The sequence below is a fragment of the Pyxicephalus adspersus genome, chromosome 7 (assembly GCF_032062135.1).
Source record: "Pyxicephalus adspersus chromosome 7, UCB_Pads_2.0, whole genome shotgun sequence".
Taxonomy (NCBI): domain Eukaryota; kingdom Metazoa; phylum Chordata; class Amphibia; order Anura; family Pyxicephalidae; genus Pyxicephalus; species Pyxicephalus adspersus.
The window spans coordinates 10,960,452-10,986,127 of record NC_092864.1 but is presented as its reverse complement, the minus strand read 5'-3'; the positions used below and the strand labels follow the sequence as shown (position 1 = coordinate 10,986,127).

Sequence of the window (25,676 nt, the reverse complement as noted above, 5' to 3'; positions counted from 1 at the left end):
TGCAGAAGGGACATCACCTGTCTCTTCTGCAACAAAAAAACCATGCCTGTTCATAGTCTAGCATTTCAGAAGTATAGTTCTGCTTTAAGTATTATCTACGTACACATGTGCAATAATTGTCCCTGGAAAGGATTTTTCATGATCCTTTCCAACAAAAGTGTGAATGATGTGTGAATGATGTGTGAATGAGCACTGTACATACATTACTGTTCTATGGAGAGGGGAGAACGACGGAGCGGCACCCCACTGTGCTCTCTCCCCTTTACTTCCATTATGATCGTTCCAGGATCTGCCAGGACGGATCCATGAACAATGAGCGTTGTACACACGTTAGATTGTAGTCTGCTATCAGCCCTGAGGTGATTATCGGGTGAGAATCATCTGACGTGTGTACAAGCCTAAGCCAAGAAAGGTTTTGCTGTTCAGTACACATCACAAGTAAATATGAAATAATAAGGTGTTTAATCATTATCAGCACAGCTATTTGTGTAAAAATTAAATATTAACTATACAGCTACACAGAGAGCTATTGTTCATTGGGAAGCCGTGACTTGTAATACTGACACCTAAACTATATTCAGATTGAAGGTGAGGTTAGGGACCAGATAGAAGCCCTGAACCATTTCCTCGGGCTAGATGTTAAAGGTTGCATTTTACCCACAACAGACCATAGAGAATTATTGGCTGCAGCAGTGAGTTGTTCAGTACAACATGCTGTATAATATGCAGCGATGTGGGTGAAATGTCAATGGAGGTAGATATTTGGGTGTTTTCAGCAGACGGGATTGCCCCTGGCTCTGCAGAATGCACCCAAATTAATGACCCACACCTCTACGCACTCCTATGCGGTGATCATATGGAGCCAGATGTCTTAATATGCATGGAGTGAGACATCTGCCCATGCTTTATTACATTTTCCCCGAAGAGAGAACATTTGGCGGTCAATGCTGCGATAACAATCCTTTCCGAAGATTTAACGCTCTCATTACTGTTTCTACATGACCCAAAAGAGAAGAAATCATTCGCTATGTTTGCTTAAACTGGGCCATGTAATTTTATTGGTACAACTACAGCTCCTTCCATCCTGCCTGTAATGCATTTAAAGTTCCACTTTTGTGATCAGGCCGGGCTGATGTCCCTCCTTTAATAAGCATTCTTACCTATTATAATTATTAAACAGGTTTTATATAGCGCCAACATATTATGCAGCACTGTACATTAAATAGGGGTTGCAAATGACAGACAGATACAGACAGTGAGGAGAGGACCCTGCCCCGAAGAGCTTACAGTCAAGGAGGTGGGGGAAGTATCACACAATAGGAGGGAGATATGGATTGGTGGGAAGTAGTGAGGGTTTGAGAGACAGAAGAAGGCAGGTAGGCAAGTTTTAAAAGATATATTTGTAACTGAGCTGAAAATAGGAGCAAGCTCTAGAGAAGTCTTGTATCCGTGCGTGTGATGAGGTTATAAGCGAGGAAGTCATTAGTAGGTCACTGGTGGAATGAAGAGAGCGGCTAGGGGAGTATTTTTCTATCAGGTCAGAAATGTAAGTGGGACAAGAACTGTGGAGGGATTTGAAGGCAAAGCACAGGAGATGAATTTGATTCTAAGATGAAATAGAAGCCAATGGAGAGAACTACAAAGAGATGCAGCGGAAGAGGAGCGGAGGGAAGGATGGATGAGTCTGGCTGCAGCATTCATAATAGATTGTATAGGGGAGAGCACTGCGTCTTATGTTGGTACTATATAAATACAGTTTATTAATAATAATAATAGCCTAGGGATTATAGGACACCTTATAGAGTGCAGGAGAAGGTGTTCTGTAACTCTGACACACTTCCTGTTCTGGGGTGACAAAGCTGCCTTTCCACAGATACAAAGCACTGAAGGATCATTGTCACCCTAGAGCATGAAAAGTATAAAAATGGAAGTATAGGGTAACCAAATAAAGATAAAGAAGAATATATTATTATTATTATTCAGCATTTTGTTTTTTTTGAGCTTTCATGAACATTAAGAGATTTGTAGTCATGAGCCAACCCTGTCTAGAAGTCCATACAATGCAATCCCAGCCAGTACAGCAGACAGGATTGCAGCTTGATCACACTTCCTCTTTCTGATACAATTATGAGTCATAGTGGAACTTACAAATAAAAAAACACAGCATTTGTTGTTCACTGAAAAGTGCAGAACTTCATGAAGGAAGTTGAGAGTTGCCTTTTACCAACAATAAATCACATTAGAGGAAGTTAGAGATTATCTACATATATACATGAAAGGATGGTGGTTATCAGCTATTCATTTCCACAAGATTAGTTCTGTGTTAAACATATTTTGGGCAGTTATTTTCTTGGCACAACCCAGCACTTTTCAGTAACCACCTGCCTGTTTTTGGGTGGCTACTAAAAGTTGGGTCGCAATACAGGGGCTGCCACCCACCTACAAGCTTAAAAAAAAAATCTTGGTTGAACACTGCTTGGTAAAGACCTTTTTATTGTTAACCCCCCCCTTGACACGGTTAGTTCTCCCCGTGTTTGCGTGGGTTTTCTCCGGGTACTCTGGTTTCCTTCTAAAAACATGCAGTTAGGTAACTGGCTTCTTCCATAATTGCCCTTAGACTGTATTAATGACATATGACTATGGTAGGGACATTAGATTGTGAGCTCCTTTGAGGGACAGCTAGTGACATGACTATGGACTTAGTAATATGATGGCGCTATATAAATACTGTGTAATATTAGTTGACTGGCCATGAAGCTACCGAGGTACCTAAAAGCATTGGAATCGCAGTGTTCCAACACTCTCCCCTCCCCTCCCACCCTCCCCTTTCATTACGATCATTCGTCAATCCGCCAGGACCAACGATGAGCACTGTACACATGCTAGATTCTCATGCAAAATCAGCCCTGAGGCTATTATCACACGAGAACCATCTGATACCTTCATCATTCCATATCTCCCCTCCAATAGTGTGATACTCCCCCCTCTTAGATTGTAAGCTCTTCTGTGCCTTCTGCTCCTCCTGCGTCACTGTATCTGTCTGTCATTTGCAACCCCTTTTTAATGTACAGCGCTGCGCTATACATTGGCACAGTTTAAAATCAATAAATAGCAAGTTTTCCACAATTTACCACCCCTGCCAATATAAAACATGCATGTCTTCTTTACCTCTGAAGCCCAATCAGTTTCCACTTCTGGAAGTCCATGATGTGTAGAGGTGCCGTCACCCAAGGCTTTACGGGTTTGGCAACGTGTCCATAGTTAGGGACAAACAATGACAAAGCGGTGACGAGCCTCTTCACAAAAGCCTCCTCCTCACCCAGGACTACAAGAGTTCTCCCACTCAACAAAGAATAGATAGCAGGGTGGGAAAAGGGATATTGTCTAATGAACATTAGAGCGTTTTGGCCAGCTTTACGTTTCTGCCGGTCGGTGAAGGTGGTGATAGGAGGCGGGGAAGGCGTCCTATCGGAACACGTTGATGCGCTACTTCTATAACTGGTGGAATCCGAGTACTCATCGAGCATATTTCTCTCAGCATCCTTGCTGCTTAACAGGAAACTGGATTCGGGAGATGAAATTGGTTCACTAGAAGTATTTTCCACATGTTCAATGGAGAACTTAACCTGACCGAAGTCCTGGACTATGTTTTTACACGGCTGTGGTGGGATGCTAACGACGATGCCCTCGTCGTATTGTTCAGGAACGAGATCTCCAGTTTGTCCTTCTGAGCTGCCTGACCGGATGCAGCACGGAGGCTCCATCGCCAAATTATTCTCCGCTTCTTCATTCTTAAAGGGATCCACTTCCGAAGAGCTCTGCTCTCTATCCAAATCTTCCACAATGGCTTCTTCTTCGTTGATAGCTATTTGATAAGTTGCCCGGAAATCTTCAGGAATCACAGTTTCGGAAGGACAAGTGCTAAGGACTTCTATGCTGTCCTCGCTAATGGTTCGTCTGCTCCCAGCTTTTCTTCTGGGCGGCTGAGGGCTCGTATTAAATCCCAGACACGGTTGGCTTTCCGAATGAATAAGCAAGGTGGATTTTTCAGTCTGCAAGACCTCAATACTTTCACCACTGCTTACGCTCCCTTTTGTATCCACATCTAGACATTCCGTGTTAGCCGGGTTGTCAGAGGCGGACAATTCCGTTACCTCTGGGTCTTGCTCATCGTTAAACAACTCCTGTTCGATTTTAATAGGGACGGATTCCACGCTGGACTTGTACGATTCTAAACTTGTCGAAGGCTTAAGGATTTCTGCTTCTACACCAGTTTGAGCAGCCAACAAGTTGTCGGAATATTGCCTAGCGACCTGCTTGCAATCCCAGGTTGACGCGTCTTCAAATAAAAAGTTGACGATGGTTTGCTGATCTAACAGAGCTCGGTCAAGGTGGCCCATTAACAAATAGCTGACGTCTCCTCGATATCTCTTCTCAATGCTGGTCAGCAGATCAATGGTTTGCGTAAAGAAATAAATGTCCACCAGCTCCTCTAAGGTTTTTAATTTCTTATCAAAACACTTGGAAGATTTCGCTTTTATGAATTTGGGGATGTAAGACGATCTCGGAGCGAACACTTCAGGATCGTCGTTCTCTTCCTGGTCGGACGCCGCCGCCAGTTCAGACGAACAAACGTCCGGTTTATCTTGAACGCTTTCCGGGACGTACGGCTGGTATTCCTCTCCTTTTAAATTTCTATAAGGATACGACTGGATCTGTCTGAGCAAATCCTGGTGTTCAATGATGGATTTCTCCACGTTGGCTAACTCGTTGGCTTTCTCGATGGCCTGAGTGGTGTAAAAGCCTTTCTCATCCGTCTTCTGCTGCTCCTCCATCTCCGTCAACAGCACAGACCGGGTATAATCCAAGTCTTTGAGTTTTTTCTCCAGCTCATTGGCGAAGGCTTTGCGGTTGCCGGTCTTCAAGCAATCGGAAGCTTTGGAGAAATCTCCGGAGAGCTCCAGGAATTGCTGCATGATCTTCTCCTCATCGGTGGAAATGTAAGCCATGCAGAAGGGGCGGACGAAGCCTCGGGCCTCCAGGTCATACAGAGTCAGGTGATGGACGTAGGCAAAGGCTCCTTCTTTGGAGTCTCCCAGGACGACTTTGGAATCTTCTACGAAGTTGAGTTTGGGGTAGGAAGAGCCGGGGGGATGGCCGACAAAGGAGGCCTGGTAGTCCACCGACATGATACGCAGGGAGAAGTAGTTGAGGTCAAAGGTGCCACGGACGCGGGGGTCATCCGGGATGGTGAGCAGAGGCTGCGGACCCACTTGTTCGGAGAATTCGGAGATGAGGACGAAGTCGCGGCTGAATTTAGCTCCGGAGAGGCGCGACCAAGGGCTGCTCTCTGCCTCAGAATATGGAAAAAGGGGCACAGAATATTCCTCGGGCAATCCCGGTGACACCCTCATGGCTGGCTCATCCTCCTCCTCCCTTGTAAAAGCCACCAGGTCGGGGGAACCGATCATACTTCTTCCTCTAGGCTCCTCACCTCAGCCTGTACAGAAAACCAGCTTTACCTCACAGGGGGGACGCCATATTGGAGAACGGACCACATGACCTCCCAGTGACGTCACGTCTCTATCGAGCTCCGCAGTCTCCAACAGCGAGGAATCCCTGCTGCCCGTCACCGAAGTACATAACCCCCTCCCATACGCTGATTGTAATTAAATAGTGACGCGGGGCATGCCGGGATGTTATTCCACATCGGTCATGTGACTTTATGACAGACCGCGATCAGGTGACAACTAGCGCTAGGTCACGTGTAGCCCATTTACAAAGAATCTGACAGTCATCTACTTTCCTATTAAAGGAGCTTCCGCTACGGTCACGTGACCCAACGATAAATAATGTATTAGTGTTCTGCGACAGCTATAGCTGATATTGATTCACATATCCTACAGCGCAAGTACATTACGGTTTCGGGAATTAATTTAACAACGATCGCCAACTTTCTGAATCTTTTAAATCGTGTGTTTGGTTTGTAAACACGTGCGCAATGCATGCCGGAATTTGTAGTCTGGACGCAGTCACGTGACGTACGTCTGCGTCTACGGAGAGCGCAGAGGGACAATTCACAGGGGATTGAAGACACCGCGCGGGAGAAGAATTTTACAGAGTGTGTGAGAACTGCAGCATCTAGATCAGGGTTTCTGTACTTTGCTATAATTACTTTATCCACAGATCACAGTATATTAGCATGCTGGGAAGAATGTCACCTTTAGATAGCCAAAATGATCATTGGTGTCACCTAAACTGACCTGAGAGGTGCAAATTCCTCCAGGAACCCTTAGTAACAGAAGCACTGAGATAAATCCTTGTATCTTTCTGTTTTATTATGATACGAAATCAGTTTATTCATCTGTATTGTTATTACTGAATCCAAAAGTGTGATTGGACATGCTGATACTTGTCCTCCAAGTGGTTCTGTGATATTGGGTCTATACGGGTCATTATGTATGGGCTGGGTTAGTACGGCATTAGCACACATGCATTTACATGCCCAATGTGTATTGGTGCAATGCAAAGCCAGCGTGCCCCTAGACTCTTTTAGCTGGGCGTACTGCCCGGCACTCATACATAAACAGCCGGACTTCCTCCAAAACACCGGATAATACAAAGACGAGAGCGGGCATTAGGCGGTTATAGGGGGAAATATAGGACGCTGATAGAATTATTCCTGGGATTACTAAATTTGTCTTTGTGACCAACCCTTCGCAGCTTCTTCCCCACCCAGCTGAAAAAAAAATCTAGAGACATCATCTCTGATCACAACAAGATCATGCTTTCAGTGTCCCCCGAAATGTTTTTTTCAGCTGAGTGGTCAGAAATCAGACGGGGCAACAAGTGACCAAGTTGTTTTTGCCATAGGCACCTGATAAAAAAGAAATCCAGGGGCACGGAAAGCATGTTCTTTGTGTGATCAGAGGTTATGATTTCCAACCGTGATCTTACCAGAATTTTTGTTTTTTAGCTGGATGGGAAAGAAGCTTTGGTGGTCAAAAAAGCAGGCTGGGTAACACAAGACAAAATTTAGTTCTCCCAATTGTTGCTATAGGGATCCAGTAACCCCCCTATAACAATACCCCCTATAATTCTATCCACATCTTATAAATGCCCCCCAATACTTTGTTCCAACTTTCCTATGCCCACCCCCTTAGTATGTCACACTTGTTTTCCATCAACTTTGTATTAGGCCCCAAGTTTTCAATAAACAATGATGATCAGGAGTTCAGTTTTACCTTTGCTGCCAACTATTATTAATAAATGATTATTATTAACCAGGATTTATATAGCGCCAACATATTACATAGCGCTGTACATAAAATAGGGGTTGCAAAAGAGAGACAGATACAGACGGTGACACACGAGGACCCTGCCCCGAAGAACTTAAAATCTAAGAGGTGGGGGAAGTATCACACAATAGGATCACAACCTAGTACATTATTCTCCCCAGAATTGTTTAAAGCTTGGTGGGAAAAAACTGTAGGTGGGGGCCAGCCCTGGTAATGTGACCTTACTCTTCTGTAAGCACCCAGAAACAGCCGTGCAGTTTCTGAAAAGTACCGGGTTAAAGGCACTGGGGAGAACACTGTTACTGCCATTTCACACGGGTGCGAAGGATCATAGACAAATATTGTGTGTGTATTAAATGTACAGCACTGCGTAATATGTTGGCGCTATATAAATCCTGTTTAATATTAATTATAATTGTGTGTGGCCAGAATTGGGGTCCTAAAGTGAGATAATTCACATGTCTTATATAATATATGTCTATATAACAAACAATCTTTTATCATTCCAGGTACACTTAAAATCTCTGTCTTCTTCAGTCGTATTCAAGAGGGGAAGCCCCAAATGCAGCCATGACGTGTACCAAGCCAGAGTGCTACCGCTTGCCACATCCGTGATGATTTTCTGTAGAAATATTTTGGCATTTAGCAGGCTTAGGATCCTAACAAGAAGCAGCGTCCGTCTCTGCTCTGCAGAAACCACCATCATGTCCATGAGGATTCCTGTTAAGAAAGTTTTGTGTGTGGCAGAGAAGAACGATGCTGCCAAGGGGATTGGTGATATCATGTCCAACGGGCGGATGAGGAGGGTGAATGTCACATGAATCTTTTACTATGGCTTTTTATTTTAACAATGTATATAAACTGTCAGCTAGTTAAGAAGGAAATGTGGGTTTATTTTGTATGCATGAAAATGCTGGATGTTTGCCTCTCCTTGGCTTCTAAATCACTTGCCGGGTTGATCATGAGTTCAGTTTTGACATCGCTGCCAACTATTATTATTGTTAATAAACAGTATTTATATAGCGCCAACATAATACGCAGCGCTGTACATTAAATAGAGGTTGCAAAAGACAGATACAGACAGTGACACAGGAGGAGGAGAGGACCCTGCCCAGAAGAGCTTACAATCTAAGAGGTGGGGGAGTAACACACAATAGGAGGGGGATACCTGGTAACCTAGAAAACATTTGCTAGTTTGAGATCCAGCCCCCCCACACCTTTCTTTTACTTCTCAAGCCTAAGAAGGCATAGATCAGTTCTTCATCGCATTACAATTAAATGGTTGAGAATGTTCAGATTCTTAGGTGTGTAAATACCATTTTTCATTTCCGACAAGTAGTATAGTATTGTCCCTAGAATTGTTTTATAAGCCAGTTGGGAAGAAGTAGGTGGGTGGCAGCCCTAATATTGTGATCCAACTTTCAGTAACCTCACCCAAAAACAACCGGGTGTTTACTGAAAAGTTCTGGGTGGTGTGCCCAGCTGGGGAAATACTAATATATTTTAGCATAATGGGAAAAGTAACAACTGCTTTATTGTATTTCATAATTTTGTGATTTAAATTTTATTTTATTCCTGCAGAGAGAAGGTCTTTCAAAGTTTAACAAGATCTATGAATACGAGTATCATTTGTTTGGAAGGGTGAGTAATGGAAATAGGCACATAAATAAACAGAAATGAAGACTTCAGAATTCAGATATTTATATAGAGATAAATATGAATAAACAGGAATTATGTTTTGATCATTACAGGATGTGACAGTCATCATGACTTCGGTCTCTGGACATTTGCTGGGAATGGATTTTCAGAGACACCTCAAATCCTGGTGGGTATTCTTGGGTTACATGACGGGCTGTACCGCTTGCAAAGTGTTTAGTTTTATTTACAAGTAAATTGCAGTCTTAAGAATTTTTAAATATCTCTCATTGGGGCTAGCTTTAAAATGTATTCGTAACACAAACTTTAGGTTTGGATTGGAAAGGGAATTTTTAAAAATTATATTTACTTTCTGCACCCTTTGGGGGAGATTTCCCTTCATTTCCAGCTTTGGGAATACCATAGGAAGTGAGAGGTTATCTCTCCAAATTGAGGGGAGTTGTTCTCTTCAATAGTATTCCCCCTTGTTCTGGTTTTTAGTTTCCAATCAGTGACTAAGGCTCACTAGGTGAAACAGAGGGGGTGAATCTCATCTTGGACAAGAAAAAGAGAAAGCAAATCATTTTTCCAAATACTTCTACAGTTCTTTATTGCTCATTCTTACAATGCAAGTGTATAAGTTAGATTTGAAATGGTAAGCTGGTAATCTGAATAAAGTTATATTTGAAATGGTAAGCTGGTAATCTGAATAAAGTTATATTTGAAATGGTAAGCTGGTAATCTGAATAAAGTTATCCTATGCTAATACAAAGCAACAGCTGTTGCCCGTAGGAGTACAGAGAGGAAGCCTTGTGTAAGCTCCAAGTTTGTCTAGGTGAAGCTTTTACGCTGAGACCCCCTCCTATCTGTGTTTCACTTGTAATTATTTTAGAAACAGCCTTATATACACACACACACACACACACACACACACACACACACACACACACACGCTCTTGTGACAGCACTGGTGCCCAGCCATTAGCCAATGTACCCTACACTGCATACTAGAAGGAAAAGGTAGGGAGTCAGGTTCTCCCCCTATGCCTGTGGCAGGTATTCTATATAGCAAGATAAACCCTGGGTATGATTCGGTGTCAGATTGTGTTGAAGATGGATGTGTTGTCCACTCTCACTGTCACATGTGAGGGACTATGTGTTACTCCACACTCAGAAGCTGCATCCATTGGAGCAGTGTTACGAAGGGACAATGACAAACCGTAAATATGTTTTTGAGGGTTGAGTTATCAGGAGACCCTGACTTGGTCTTATAATCATCTCATGATATACAGATGGGGTTGTATGAATAACTAAGAGATACTATAGGATACTTTACTGTTGTTTTCTTTTGGACTGCTTTAATTTGCTGCTTTTGTTTTTCAGGCACAGCTGTAACCCAGTGTCCCTTTTTGATGCTGAAGTTGAGAAGTATTGTCCTGATGATATGGTTAACATCAAGGTAATAAAATGAACGTTTGAAACACTTTTAATATAGTAAACAGCTTAAGTTGGTCATGGATTTTTCTGTTCAGCCAGGTAACATCACATTAATAGATACTCAGTATTGCAGACATTGTACAGATTAACCTCCTCTTTTCTGTTGAGCAGTTTCACAGGGTACCTAAAACAAGACTATGCTGTCCAATAGGCACCAGAGCTTGGCCGTGTTGCCCAGTTCAGTTCCATAATTGGTTAGGCACAGCCGTGCTCTCTTGATCCACATTAAAACTCTTGTGTGATGGGGAGTGTGGCTGGTAATCATCAATACTAGCACAGAGCTATGTTGGGGGCCGAAATTACATTTATACAGAGAGGAGGATGCTACAAATGATTATACATGGCTATACAGAATGTGCCAGATACAAAAAGCTGAGAAAAATATAGAGAAGATTTGGAGGTCCGAATTATATTTTGTAAAGCAGTTAAGGAAGGAATAGTAACGTTTGGAAAGGGAGATAGCACCTAATTACTGCAAAAGCCATAAGAGTTGTCATGTTGGTGATTTCAGAGAACGTTGGAGCGAGAGGTGCGTCAGTGTCAGGCTCTGATCATCTGGACAGATTGTGATCGAGAAGGAGAGAACATTGGTTTTGAGATCATCGATGTCTGCAAAGCAGGTAGTGAATCTCTATGCTTTCTTTGTACTGTCAATTAAATTGTACAGAGTCATTTAACTGCATCCCAGAATGTAGTGTTATAGTAAATGTGCCTTTGGTGTGTTTTAAAATTTACCATTCTTCCTTTACAACTGGTAACACAAGTGCCTGAATGTACCATTGTATATGAGTATGTTATGTTCACAGCAGAACGGCTTCCTAATCCACAGCGACCTCTGAGGCCTTGACCTTTTCTCCGACATTGTTCTCCCCCATGCCACCTTCCTATTCAACCAGGGGCACTTCAGGCAGATATGCAACATGGTATACTGTGCAGTAACAGCCAGCTGTTGGCTGGAGGCTTTTATCGTCTCCCAAAGAAATGTGAAACTGCCCAGTCTCCTCAAGCAGTCCTGCAAATTCTGCACACTGCATGTTATATTTGGACTGTTTATAGACACCATATTCTGTGACTTCACTATAATAAAAACCCGCCAAGTTCTGTGTGTGTTGGTGATTTATATATCAGACATAGTTAATCAGAGAGTGGAGGTAACTATAAGAGAAAAAATGTGTTTGTTAGTAATGCATACATAAAGCAAAAGTGTGTTTTATACAAATGTAATTAGAAATAGATTGGTCTTCTCTTTCCCTTGGAAATATGTTTAAAAATAACAAAAAAGGAAAGAAAGATGTTTGAGGCTCAAGGATTGTTTGAAATTAATTGTGTATTAATGTGCTTACAGTTAATACATAATTATTTATATGCATCAATTAAATCATATCCCCATTTTTTCATACTTCACAAAACTGGGATATCAGGTACTATACAATGATATTCTAAAAAAAGAGAGAGGAGAGTAACCCTATTGGTCACATACGCCTCGATGCGTTTCATCGCGAAGAAGCCAAATGGTGTTGCAACGCGTTGTGATGTATACAACCATTAGGGTTACTCTCCTCTCGCTTTCTTTTTAGAATATCATTGTATAGTACCTGATATCCCAGTTTTGTGAAGTATAACAAAACTGGGATATGATTTAATTGATGTATATAAATAATTCTGCATGAATTGTAAGCACATTAATACATAATACATTTCAAACAATCCTTGAGCCTCAAACCTCTTTCTTTCCTTTTTTTTTTAAACTTTTTACAAATGTGCCTGGCTTCCTGCTGAGATCAAAGCTCCAAAGCCAGTTGGGTGCAGTTAAAAAGGAGTTAAAAAAAAAAAGGAAAGTCTAGTCATGTTAGGATTTTTTTTCCCCAGTTAATTCTCTGTGCTATATAGGGAGAACTCCATGACCCTCCACAGTCTTCACACTATAGCCTGCAGTTTATAAATGGCTGCAAAATGCAGGTATCAATGTGCAGATATAATGAAATATTTGAGACAGAGCAGAATATGTTCTCCATTATATATTGGCCCATTAGCGTTTATTTTGGTACAAATGTGAATAGTCATGTGACCTTATTTATTTTTCAGTAAAACCCAATCTGCAGGTGTTTCGTGCCCGGTTCTCTGAGATCACCCCTCGATCCATCAGAACAGCCTGTGAGAACGTGACCCAGCCTGATCAGAACACCAGCGATGCCGTGGATGTGAGAATGGAACTGGACCTTCGGATAGGTAAAAACCTATGAAACCTTTAAGTCTTACTTATATCCTGCATACAAATTAACCAAATAATTTGATGGACAGAATACATACTCCTGAGAAGGCAGCCAATCACTGCAACATGATAAAAGGGCCCACAAATATTGGCATGCTTTTCCATAATTGTCATAGTAAAACAATTTGCACAGTTCTGCATTAAAGTGCATACATTTTACATTTGTACAGTTTATACTGAACTTCACCACTACACTGCCATTATTCTGTATGGCTTTTCCTAAGGTATACCTAAACTCAAAAGTTTTTATTTTACTTAAAGTAAAAATATTTTTTCTTTTTTTTTTTTATTAATGCAACACTCTTTCTGAATTGGTGTGCAGAGCCTCCCGGGCTACCTACGTCACTCATCCTTGGCTGCTCCTTCAACACATGCCCAATCTCTGGCATGCGCACAAGGGGCATTTTCCCTAACGAAGAGGAAAAAGATGCTCATCTCGCTCATGTGCAGTGAGATTAGCTCTCTATTTTTTCCCCTTTATAGCTGGCTACATCACCCGATCTCGCGCAGTGCAAGATTGGGTGACGTACCCAGAAGAAGGCTGAAGACATTGAGGTATCTGCGGGATTAAAGCTATGTGTGTTTATTTAGTTTAGTTCTTATTCAATGGGTTTCCCGGGCTGGATTGCATTTCCCATTAGGTTGATTCAACCTCTCTATTTGTCCTGGTGGTCAATGTGGCCGAAACAAAGTAACAGAAAATTCCAAATGTTATGGTTGTCACAAACAATAGTTGAAGGGAAATCTTCCAGTAGGGCACCTGTTTTGATGATAGCTGTTTTAGGCGGATTTCACATTATTTGAAAAGCACCCATACAATAGAAAGGCATGGAGATGACGTTGATGATACAATTTAGGCTTAACTTTGTATTATTACAAGAATGAGATTTTGAGATGATAAATAGGATTAAATGCTAATCTATATTCTGTAACGTTTTCTCTCCTCCAATTTCCTCTCCCTTCCCTCATTTAAGTCTTTTTTTATATATTGCATTAAAATGTTTTCATATAGTTTAACTGAATGCTATGTCACATACAGGTGCCGCTTTTACCAGGTTCCAGACTCTCCGACTGCAGAAGATTTTTCCCTCGGTATTGTCTGATCAGCTCATTAGCTATGGAAGCTGTCAGTTCCCCACCTTGGGGTTTGTGGTGGAGAGATTCAAAGCTATCCAGGCCTTTATTCCCGAGTCTTTCTACAAGATCAGAGGTATGTTTCTACTTGGCAAACGTATGTCTACTGAATACTAAAGCAAACAAAGTATTTTCATTAAGGCTGGTGATAAATATTCCTGAACTGTGTTCTCGCTCGGTGTGTACATAGACAGATCTATTTCATCATAAACTGAAAAAAAAATAACTTCTAAAGCTTTTATGGTGAACAAGAGTTGGGGCATTTGTCAGGATTTTATTGGATTCAGGTTTTTTTCAAACAAATTTCCCTTGTTATGTTTAATCCTTAGTTTGGAAGGCATAGTGCATCCAAAAGTGATAATTTATAGGTGTGTAATCTCTTAAATTCTGGATACTCCAAAAGAAATCTCACTTATATAATTCCTGCTTCTGTCCTGTGTATTTCCCATATCCAAGCCTAACTTTGTGTGCATTAGATCATCCCAGGAATATAAAAAAAAGATTTCAGAGGATTTACCTCTGCAGCATCTACCAAACACTGAAATATCAATAGGGAGTAAAAAAATGGTGATTACAATGTAGGAAAAGGCAAAGTAACAGGAGAAAAACTGCAACATGTTCTGTTTTTAGAACAGAAAGGAAACACTTTTGATAAGTTTTACAATGTAGTGCAACAATGATGTGAGGAAGCAGGCAAATATCTGCTTGTTGGTCAACCTTTTCTTTTGTAAAGGCAAACAGATTCTGAACTATTATTATGATTACACAGTATTTATATAGCACCATCATATTATGCATTGCTGTACAAAGTCCATTGTCATATCACTAGCTGTTCCTCAAAGGAGTTCACAATCTAATGTTCCTAGCATAGTCATATGTCATTAATACAGTCTAAGGTCAATTTTGGGGGGAGGCCAGTTAACCTAACTGCATGTTTTTGGAATGTGGGAGGAAACTGGAGTACATTTATAGAGCCCATAGTGTTTTTTTAACTCCATGTTACTCATTCAGTGTTTTCTTTTTGTTCAGTGACTCATGAACATGAAGATGGAAATGTGGAGTTCAGCTGGAAGAGGAACCGTTTGTTTAACCACACAGCATGCCTTGTTCTCTACCAGATCTGCATGGAGGTATGGAAGCCGGGCAGTTCTTTGCCCTTGCCTATTGTTATTGGCAATGATATGGTGACAACAACTCGAGCAACCTCTTGGACAGAGTATTGCCATGTAAAAAGGGTGTAGAACAGGCTTTTTAAATAATGTTTCCATGTAGTTATATCTGACGCCCTTTGTAAAACCAGGCATTACCTGTTACATACAGAAACGTTGCTTTGTTTTTTTAGGACCCCACAGCTACAGTTGTTCATGTGGGAAGCAAACCGAAGAGCAAATGGAGGCCGGTGGCCCTTGACACTGTGGTATGTAAAAGAAAAATCAAATTCCGATATAAATCTTTTCCTACTAAACATTTATTGATCTTATAGTGAAGCTTATCCTACTTAAATTTTGCCCTTTCTGGTTCCTTATTCCGACCTTTATCAACAAGATAATTAAAGTTTTACATTAAAACTTTCTATTGTCATCACAAGCCTTATTTTACTCCCAGTACGGTCTCCAAACCTTCCTATGTAATTCTTGCAGATCATGGCTGTTCGAACAGTTGGCATGGTGCTTGAACTTGGCTCCCTGAAAACTTCAAAATGCAAATATTAGAATGTCATAATGGAAGGATATTATTGTGGAGGAATCTGTATTCTTTGAAATACTATCTACACTGTGGTCAAAATCCCTATATTTTTAACATCCACATAATTCACAAAGCTGAAATTATATATTGTGTGGTGCCTTTTATCAAAATAGCCCTGGCCTTTGCTTTGCTTTTTTGTTGTTTCCAAGCCACAATCTCCCCACTGCTTTCTGAACTCATTAAACTTTACTTGTGATTGGGCCAAATCATTAAATACAAGTTCCCACTCTGGAGCAAGGCAGTCCTGAGAAAGAGAGAATGACTTGTATAGTTTTTTAATCCACCACCCAACTACATTATTTTAGAGTGGAGTGGACTACATAATTACCTCCATTTGAATACTGTATTTAAGAATTTACTAAATACACATTTGCTATAAAAAAAACTCTGCTAGACTGTCAAATTTTTTCCTTGGTATTGACAAGCTCGCTTTCCCTATAGTTGTATTTAAACTGTCTCTGTTGTTGTTTCTGTATAGGAGCTGGAAAAACTGGTTTCTAGAAAACTGAAAATTGGAGCAAAGGAGACCATGAAAATTGCGGAGAAGCTTTACACACAGGGGTAATTTTAGCTTCTAGAACATTAATAACAAGCTGACAGCTTTATGCTTATTACTGGCTTACACACAACTGAGCTTGCTGCCTTCTAAACAATAGATGAGGTGTAAAAGGAAAGCATAAGCTTAATTACTGTGTAGCCTGTGGAATCTTGTCATTGTTTAACCCAGAAACTTTTTTAAGCCAAGTGGGAAGAAATGATAGGAAGGTGGCAGCCCTTGTATTGTGACCCACCCAACAGCAGGGTGGTTACTGAAAAGTGCCGGGTGGTGCACCCAGCAAAAAGAGGCTGAGGAGAACACTGCCCATCAAACCCGTTAGACCTTTTGCATGGATGTGACCTTTTGTGAAGGAGTCGGATACACCGGAATCTTATTCAGAAGAATGGATTTGAGATTAATATTCAGATAGATTTAATTGTTATTAATTGTTGGTGCTGTATCTGATAGTAAAACATTAGCTGAGTTTCTGAAAGAGGTCCAGGGTGACCTCTGGTAGGACTTCATTATTATTAGTATTATTATTAGTAAGAATCTTTATTTCTTTTTTTCATTTAGTTATATCAGTTACCCTCGCACAGAAACCAACATTTTTCCCAAGGACCTGAACCTCACACCTTTGGTTGAGCAGCAGACACAGAATCCTCAGTGGGGTGGCTTTGCACAACGAATCATGGAGTGGGGTGGGCCAACTCCCAGGAATGGGAGCAAATCAGATCAGGCCCATCCCCCCATTCACCCTACTAAGTATGCCAGCAACCTGCAGGTAAGAATAGGAGTTTCTTTCTGTGGATTTTGATTATAAGAAGACACACATGTAGTCACTTAACATTTATAAGAATCACACTGTTAAATACCGGTAATTTATATAAAATATATCTAACGGCATAACTTCATATTAGTTATATTTTACCATCACTCATTGTTGAACCTAGAAATTTTTTTAAGCTTGGTGGGAAGAAATTGTAGGTGGGTGGCGGCTCCTTTATGCTGACCAAGCTCTTCAGTAACCACCCAAAAACAGCCGGGTGGTGCGCCCAGCTAAAAGCGCCTGGGGAGAATATTGATGACTGTTTCTTCCATATGCTAATGACATTTTTAAAATAAACTTTTCTATTTTCATTGCATACTATATTTTAGGCATTACAGAGTCTCTGAGATTCTCTGTTATGCAAGCAGATGGTTGGTGAAAAGGTCTGGCAGGCTCGCCCTGCCTTAGTGTCTTTTAAATAACCCTCAGCCTTGTTGAAACTAGTTGGCTGCTTCATGGACTTATGCAATACTCAGTACTTATACAATTATCAAAATGCACTGATAGATGGATTCTATTTTAGAGAAGTGGGCATTTTTAGGCATTCTGAATTTGCATGAGCCTCCATGGGGGTCTATAATATATGGATGTCCTCCAGCCAGGAAATGAGACGTGATTCATCTGACCTACCACTTCTAATGCACACTGTATAAAGCAAACTGAAAGATAAGCAATATCAATACAGCAGAGGAGACTATACAACGTTTCCAGATTTTTACAGCTTTAAATACCCTGTGAGGTCTTTTCTTCTTCTCTTTCTTTCTTCTCTGGGACCCAAAAAGATGGCATATGCAAAATTTTAATGTTGTTACTGTAACAGGCAATCTTCCAATCAACACACCTGTTTGGTGTAGCGAGTGATTTTTCATTAGAAAATAAAAAAAAGTACTGACTTTAGTTCAGATCTAAGTATGACCGGTTCTCTTTTGGCCTTTATACACAGTACAGTAATAGCAAAATAACTGTACTTGTTCTAGCAGTAGCGCAATCTTGCCAGAAGCCTCTAACCGGTTTTATTTGACCTCTCTGCTTTTAGGGAAATGAGCAGCGGATCTACGAGTTCATTGTGCGCCATTTTTTGGCCTGCTGCTCCAAGGATGCTCAGGGTCAGGAGACCACTGTGGAGATTGACATCGGTGCCGAGAGGTTTGTGGCTCATGGGCTGATGATAATCGCCAGAAACTACCTGGATGTCTATCCCTATGAAAAGTGGAACACAAAGGTATGGGAAATGTTGAAACTAGTTCTGTGGTATGATAGGTAATAACACTGTATGGTGCTATATAACCTGACAGGGAACTAAACACTGAGCCTTTAAAAAATACAATGGAAGTATGTTACATATACAGTCTATGTAGAATAAATACTTCATGTATAGTCGGGGATTAGTGTTTTTTGTCACCTGCTCCCATTTTGTACACCATTGGGCCTCTAATGCCAAGATCTTCTATAGGTAATGGTTGTGTTTCTGGCAAATTTTTGAATCTCTCATATTCCCCTAGGAGTTGTTTGTAATATTGGTGATATGTGTAGGTTTGAAGCTGTCCAGAAACTCAATTGGAATGCCATAAACTTGCAACCTGTATCACATGATTGCCCTTTACTGACTCCCTATGCCTCGTTCTGAACTATATCTCTGGCTTGAGGCAGGGCTTTGTTTTCTGATCCCAAAGCTAACCCCATGATAACAGGTGGAGGAATATCAAGTAGGAGCTGAGAAGTAAAGGCAGCACAAAATACACAAAGCTGGGTGATCCTTGCATTGCAGGTTCTTTGGTACAGCTTCCTCTCCAGCAAGGAGAACAATGATCATAGTAAAATCTCCAAATGAGTGTCAATAGCTGTCAGCTGTCAGAGGCAGCAGTGTTTTAGTAAGGCAAAATGGAAGGGTTTCAGGGTACTGCTAAGTACAGTTTACCATTTCTGGATGTTGCACATGAGATAGAACTTAATTTTATAAATTCAGATTCAAAGCCAGTTATCTAGAGTGTTCTGTAAAAGCCATAACCAAATTTTTCACCACCTCGCTTTAACTTTCTTTGACGCACCTTGACGGGGAAGCCGCAAACTAGTTGTGTTAGCTTTATAGTATAATTTATATTTAGCATGTGTTGTAATAATTCTTTAGGTCATCCCTGTTTATGAGATGGGTGAGAGGTTCCAGCCAACTACAGTGGAAATGGTTGATGGTGAGACCTCCCCGCCGCAGCTACTTACAGAAGCCGATCTCATATCTCTAATGGAGAAACACGGAATAGGTGAACCAGTCATTTTAATTCTGACACTGTTACTTACTAAGAACACTGCAGTGCTTTGTTTCCAGCAGGTTCCATATACAATGAATACAGAATGAGACGAAGAACAATTTTTATTTCTCTGACAACCAATTAACCAACTAGCTTTTCCCTTCCTAACATGCTGTAGTGATGGGAAAGTGACTGATTGGTCGACTGTTAAAACACAAACTGTTCTTTATTCAAACACATGAGACTTAAAATGTTTTGCTGCTGTTTTTGCTTAATAAAAACTTTATAATGATTTTTGTGGCCTTGTATAATTCCTCTGTAAATATAGAAACCCCACAAATACAGCCAGGTTTTGCAGCAGTTTCCACCTGTGATTGGACATGGAGGGCAGCAGCATGATGGGGTGATTTTATTATTCTTTGTAGTGTGTAGTGGCTGATGTGTTTTGTTTTCTTCACAGGGACTGATGCAACCCATGCAGAGCACATTGAGACCATTAAGTCTCGCATGTACGTTGGCCTCACCCCTGAGCAGAGGTTTCTTCCAGGAGAGCTAGGGATGGGTCTGGTGGAGGGTAAGCCTTGGATTTCTGCTATAGTAAAACTGTTCAGGTGAATGTGAGTTCATTAGCACTGCTGCATTCACAAGTCCTGATAACCTTCTTGGTCTCCTCAGGATACGACTCCATGGGCTTCGAGATGTCCAAGCCGGACCTGCGAGCTGAGCTGGAGGCTGATTTAAAACTCATCTGTGAGGGCAGAAAAGACAAATTCACTGTCCTGAGACATCAAGTGCAAAAGTACAAGCAGGTCTTCATAGAGGCTGCAGCCAAAGCTACCAAGTATGTATATGAGAAGGACTATTATTATTATTATTATTATTATTAATAAACAGGATTTATATAGCGCCAAAATATTACGCAGCGCTGTACATTAAATAGGGACTATAGATACAATGCCATCGGATTCTAAGTAGTGTATCAGTTACAGTGTTTAAACACTGATACAGATACAGAAAAATGCCTTTTGGATTGTCAAAAATTCAGTAAGCTCAACTTACCCCTGTTGCACTGACATCCCAAGCCATGTTGTCAGCCTTGCTCCGACAATGCTCTGCCCTTCTAGACTCCATAACATAATGGGGAGGTTTTCTCCAGTCCTGCAGGGGAGAACTGGGGAAAGGGTGGACAACTTCTTGGAATTTCAGTGCAGCAGAAAGAATTATGTGAACTACAGGAAATAAGTTCACCCGATTTCTGGCAGATCAGCTGGTATTTTCTGGTCTTGCAGCATATCATGTATTGAATGTGTTTGTTTTTTTTAATTATTCCGCTTGCTGCAGCTATGTTAAATGACGTGTTCCTGGTTTTGTGCCCCCTCTCACCAGGCTGGACGAAGCTCTTTCTCAGTACTTTGGCCAGGCAGCACAACCTGTGGAACAGCAGATCTACGCAGAAACACCATTGCCTATACGAAAATGTCCACACTGCAACAGGGATATGGTGCTGAAAACCAAGAGAGATGGAGGGTGAGTGAGAGCAATCAATCATGTGACTTCCATTTTATTGATGAAAGCCCCCCCCCCCAATAATAATATTTATTTTTTTTCATTAAGGTTCTACATTTCATGTTTGGGTTACCCCAGCTGTAAAACATCAATCTGGCTGCCCAGCTCTGTTCTGGAGGTGTCACGGGATGACAGTGTGTGTGATGTGTGCAGACCTCATCCTGTCCACAAGTGAGTACATATCTCCTTTTTTTTCTAAATATCTTTCTGTCTCCTATATATTCTTCTACATTTCCATATTTGTGTTCAGGAAAATTCTCATTGGCATCAAGGTTTCTGGTCAAGTATCTATGTGTGTATGTGTTTGCATGCATATACATATATTGCACATATTTAGCATCATTTAGATTAAAGTCAATGTATACCCAGAACATTTGATTCTAGGGGAAGATTAAAATGTTTTTCCCCTTTTTGTTTTTATAAAAATTCCTAATGTCTTCTGGATTTCTGTTTTGATGGCAGTGGTTACTGGGACCAATAGGAAATGTGACTTTCCCTAATGGGGACACGGAGAATCAGATCCTTCCCTACTCATCTAAAACAAAAGATGTACAGAACCAATAAACCTAAGCACAGTTTGGTTAAAGCAAAGAGGAACTAAAGTAAAAAAAAAAAAGAGGCACACTTAACCTTTAATCCTGCCGATCCCTCAATGGCGCTGGACCTTTCCTTGATGTGGTCCTGTGCCATCCTGATGATTGTATTCGTCCTGGCACAGAGGAAATGCTGGGCACCGCCATATTAAGTCTTTTTTCTGGTCTTCTTGACACATTGTAAGCTGTAGCCCGCTGTAAAGGGGGAGAAAAAGTGGAAAAAATACCCCTTCTGCACATGCCCTGATCTCAGCCAAGAGCCTCCCATGAAGCATGACGTAGGTAGAGGTTGGTTGGAAATACCAATTAAGAGAGGCTACACCCCATTTCTATACTTATATATGACCAGTCACCTGTTGATAACGTCATATTCAGTTTCATTCTGGACATTAATTGTGTTTTTCCTGTGCTGAGTGGAAATAATCCAGTCAGATGAGGCTGTAAACCATACTATGTAATAGGTATCATTACTTGTGGTATACTAAACAAGCATGTTGCTCAGAGGTCAGACCATTCTTTCCTGAACCTTCAGATCCCTCTGTATGCTGCCAGTCTTGGTCACCTATTTGATACGTTCTATAAATGAGCTTTTCTTGCTTTTTTTTCTGCAGGCTGAAGCTGAAATTTAGGCGTGGCAGTGTCCCCCCTCTGATGCCCTTGGAATTTGTGGGCTGTATAGGTGGTTGTGATGAAACTCTCAGAGAAGTCCTGGATCTGAAATATCTGCATAGTAGCGGCAGAGCACCCCAGCCTGGCCCTCCCCGTGAGAGCAACCACCGTCAGTCTAACCAGACAAATAATCATATGAACAATGGCCGAGGTGGCCAAAACAGAAAGCCACCCACCAAAAAAGAAAGAAAACCACAAACGGTGACACTGGCTGTGCAGAGAAATGCTCAACCCATAACCACCAACCCAGAGAATAACGATGTGGTCTGCAACTGCGGTGTCAGTGCTGTGCAGCTAACCGTGCGCAAAGAGGGACCCAACCAGGGGCGCCAATTCTACAAGTGCAATGGAGGAAAATGTAACTTCTTTTTATGGGCCGATCAGGAGAGTGGTCCTAGCAGGAGCCCCCCACCACTGCAGGCATCTGCCGGACGTCCATCAACCTCGTTCAATAGTTCCAGACCTTCTGAAGGGTTCAGGATGGCCGGAGGAAGCAGGGATTCGGAAGCAGGAGGACAGACGATGTGTATGTGCAATCAGCCAGCCATCACACGTACCGTGCAGAAGGAAGGGGCCAACAAAGGCAGACAGTTCCACACGTGTTCCAAACCCAGAGAGCAGCAGTGCGGCTTCTTCCAGTGGGCTGATGAGAACGCGCCTCCAGGTGAGCAACACAAGAGGCAAAGGGACCCTGGTGTACCCACTGGCCAAATAGAGGGTGCTTGGCAATCTTAACCATATGCAAATGTAATATTGCTGCAGGAGAAATGCCATGTCGGCGTAAATTAATGAATCTGTGTTTTTTTATATTCTGCATATTAACTTTAATCTTGGATCATAAATAACTTCATGGGTCTTTTTTTTTTGTTTACAGGTCCCTCTGGAGATTTTCCCACTTCATTTGGTGGGGGTTCTGGAGCACAGAGAGGATTTGGGCAGAAAAATAAAAGAACCAATAACTCGGACCAAGCGCCAACAGCCAAGAGACAGCGCACGTGTGGTATCTGTCACCAACCAGGCCACAATCGCACTAACTGCCCCCAGAACAGATGACAAGGGTTCTACCGAGTCTATAAAATAGCTATAGAAACTTGAATTCGTCCCATTTCATGCTAAAGAGCGACAAGGTTTTTTTTCAGCCCTCTGAATATTAATGTGAAATACCTATGTAAAGACTGGGCTAGGTTACCTTGATGCTAATTTTGTTTGCAGCAGAACATGCAATACAATACAATAAGATTTGGCTAACTTATAATAAGATTTTTCATACAAAGCTCCATCCCTTGCAAAGCTACATTTGTCACTGTAATAACATAAGTATTGATAGTCAAAAGCAAATCGATGAGTGGAGACAGCTAACACCCAAAGAGTCAGATCCTGAAATCAATTCAAAATAGATTCTGTGCCTATGTGGAGGAAAGAACAGGTTTACCCTAATCCCTATCCCCCATGCAGTGCATACTATACATACTAATGGCCCATTGCTGCAATCTTAAGGTGCAGACGGTGCTTATAATGGACTATGGGTTCCTATGTGTTGGCACCTGTGATTAGTTCAACATTGTTGCATGCTCCTGATTACACAGAAGTACTTGGCTTTCTTTTCAGTCCCAGCAGTATATTGAAGCAGTGAATACATGAAGGGGTGGTAAGTATGTGTGCTGGGGAAGAGGGCATTAAAACTGTTACTTAGCCTTACGTCACATCTCCTGTCAGTCCTTACCAACAAGACTTCTGCTATGGTCAAGGAGATCCTGGATTGTTTTTTGTGAGCTTTAAGTAGCTTTTTGCTCTCCTGTGGAAAATAAATTACTTTAGAGCTGAAAAACACTCACTGGATAAAATATTAAATATTTTGAAAAACCTTTGATATTTGTAGATGTAGAAGACACAAGACAAACTCTATAGAAAGACGTTGAGTCACTGGGTTAGATTTTACTCCTCAAAAGGCTTACAAATTTGTATTTTGTTGCCCATCACTTCGGATTTTATTAGTATTGTTGCGCCCTACCCTTTGTAAGATATTTGTTTTATAAGACTTGTTTATGTTGTATAAATTCTAAAATCTTTTTATCATGAGAACCACAGTTATGTCTATATATATATATATATATATATATATATATATAAATATAATAATAATAAAAAAAATTGTAAGAATTAAATGCTAATTGATAATTGTTTGTTATAGTTCATAGTTGTGTTTTTGTTTGTGAAAAGGAAAAGATTGGAACTGCACGCTGATGGAATGTGTTTTGTTGCCTGTTGACACACTTGTTCTCAGACCTTGAACAGGCACTTTGAAGAGTTATATGCAAAAGGTTAATTATTTTCCTATAGCAGAGATAGCTTTTTAAAAGATCATAAAAGTGTGTAATGTGCTTGTATTTGACAGCAGATAATATTGACAGGCTGCTATAGTTATTATTATCATTATTATTTTTACACAGTATTTATATAGGGGCAACATATTACGCAGTGCTGTACAAAGTTCATAGTCATGTCACTAGGTGTCCCTCAAAGGGGCTCACAATCTAATGTCCCTCCATAGTCATATGTCACTAATAGTCTAAGTTCAATTTGGGGGAAAAGCCAAATAACCTAACTTCATGTTTTTGGGATGTGAGAGGAAACCGAAATACCTGGAGGAAACCCACACAAACACGGGGAGAACCTGCATACTCCATGCAGATAGTGTCCTGGCTGAGATTCTAACCTGGGGTGCTGCAAAGACCAGAGTGCTAACCAATGAGCCACCGTGCCACCCAAGTTATAATTGCACAGACTTATACCGGAGCCGGATTTACCCCAAATAATGCCTAATAGTTTCCCAAACCTATTGATAATTCACTCCACATTCACCTTGTCCTGTGTCAGTCCTCTCCCCTTGTGCACTGTAAGCATAACCTGGTTTCTCTGGGGTTAGCATGTGCACGTCTAAATAAAAAGAAAGTGATCTAACTGCATCACTATGGCCTGGCGGTAGAAGATTCCTCAAAAAGGACACTTATACTTCATCTTGCCTTATTGTTGACACGTTTAGGAATAGATTACCAAGGTGTACCTTATTGAAATATATAAATGGTCCATATAGAAAACTCTCTTCCCAATTATTCACTTCCTTTGGATCAACTATGTCCATAGGGTTTTATATCTGGGATATGTTTATTCCTCTAGTGGTTGAACCTAATGGACTTATGTCTTTTTTTTTTTTTTTTTTCAACCCGACTGTGTGACGGAAGATTCTTGAAAAAGGAATTCTGTTCATATGCAGTTTAATATTTCACTTTACCTGTAGGATGTTCCAGCTGGGTGAGATAAGAAAATTGTTTTTTTAAAATAGGCAAAATATTTGTAGCCTATGGAATCTAAAGAAAAGCATGCCCCCAAACAAGCCAAAGTGGTATCACTACAACCTGCTTTTTGATCATGATAATAAATCTTTAAGAAGTTCTTTTTGTACTTATAGCTCATTAAAGAGGCCCAGTTACCTTACCCATTCTCTGCAAAGATGATGGGGTCTGAGTAAATTCCACCACGTAATCACCTCCTTCTTGCTTCTACATTTCAATATTATTACAGCCACCAACAAAATGCCCCGCAGCAGCCACTCTCGAACGATGCTGGAGTCCAGTGATTGCTAAGCCACAAGC

General features: G+C 41.1%; 2 protein-coding genes and 1 long non-coding RNA gene across 3 annotated transcripts in view; 1 reads left to right on the top strand and 2 right to left on the bottom strand.

The window, feature by feature from the left end:
- The window catches only part of SMCR8 (SMCR8-C9orf72 complex subunit), a 19,204-nt gene extending 13,499 nt beyond the window's left edge, over positions 1-5,705 (bottom strand). The window contains exon 1 of the mRNA XM_072417451.1: positions 3,169-5,705. Coding sequence (XP_072273552.1) covers positions 3,169-5,471 — 2,303 coding nt within the window. The 5' untranslated portion in view covers positions 5,472-5,705. The remainder of the gene's footprint in view (positions 1-3,168) is intronic.
- Positions 5,706-6,017: 312 nt separating this feature from the next.
- On the top strand, positions 6,018-24,206 carry TOP3A (DNA topoisomerase III alpha). The gene is made up of 20 exons (XM_072417446.1): positions 6,018-6,121; positions 7,808-8,104; positions 8,880-8,939; positions 9,050-9,123; positions 10,317-10,392; positions 10,942-11,050; positions 12,516-12,659; positions 13,742-13,912; positions 14,866-14,966; positions 15,179-15,253; positions 16,061-16,143; positions 16,697-16,904; positions 17,986-18,171; positions 19,078-19,207; positions 19,656-19,769; positions 19,871-20,036; positions 20,582-20,722; positions 20,810-20,932; positions 21,966-22,687; positions 22,898-24,206. The coding sequence occupies exons 2-20, from the start codon at positions 7,913-7,915 to the stop codon at positions 23,074-23,076; spliced, it is 3,054 nt and encodes a 1,017-aa protein (XP_072273547.1). The 5' UTR covers positions 6,018-6,121; positions 7,808-7,912; the 3' UTR covers positions 23,077-24,206.
- On the bottom strand, positions 19,403-20,718 carry LOC140335074 (uncharacterized). The gene is made up of 2 exons (XR_011921655.1): positions 20,579-20,718; positions 19,403-19,943 (listed from the first exon to the last, which is right to left on the bottom strand). It is a non-coding gene; the product is annotated as an uncharacterized lncRNA (long non-coding RNA).
- Positions 24,207-25,676: the final 1,470 nt, after the last annotated feature.

Excerpts from the sequence above, each read along its gene's own strand:
- TOP3A (XM_072417446.1), top strand. The coding sequence starts at position 7,913 with ATGATTTTCTGTAGAAATATTTTGGCATTTAGCAGGCTTAGGATCCTA. Across the intron at positions 15,254-16,060 it reads CGGTGGCCCTTGACACTGTG|GAGCTGGAAAAACTGGTTTC; the intron begins GTATGTAAAAGA and ends GTTTCTGTATAG. Across the intron at positions 20,723-20,809 it reads AAAACCAAGAGAGATGGAGG|GTTCTACATTTCATGTTTGG; the intron begins GTGAGTGAGAGC and ends TTTTTCATTAAG.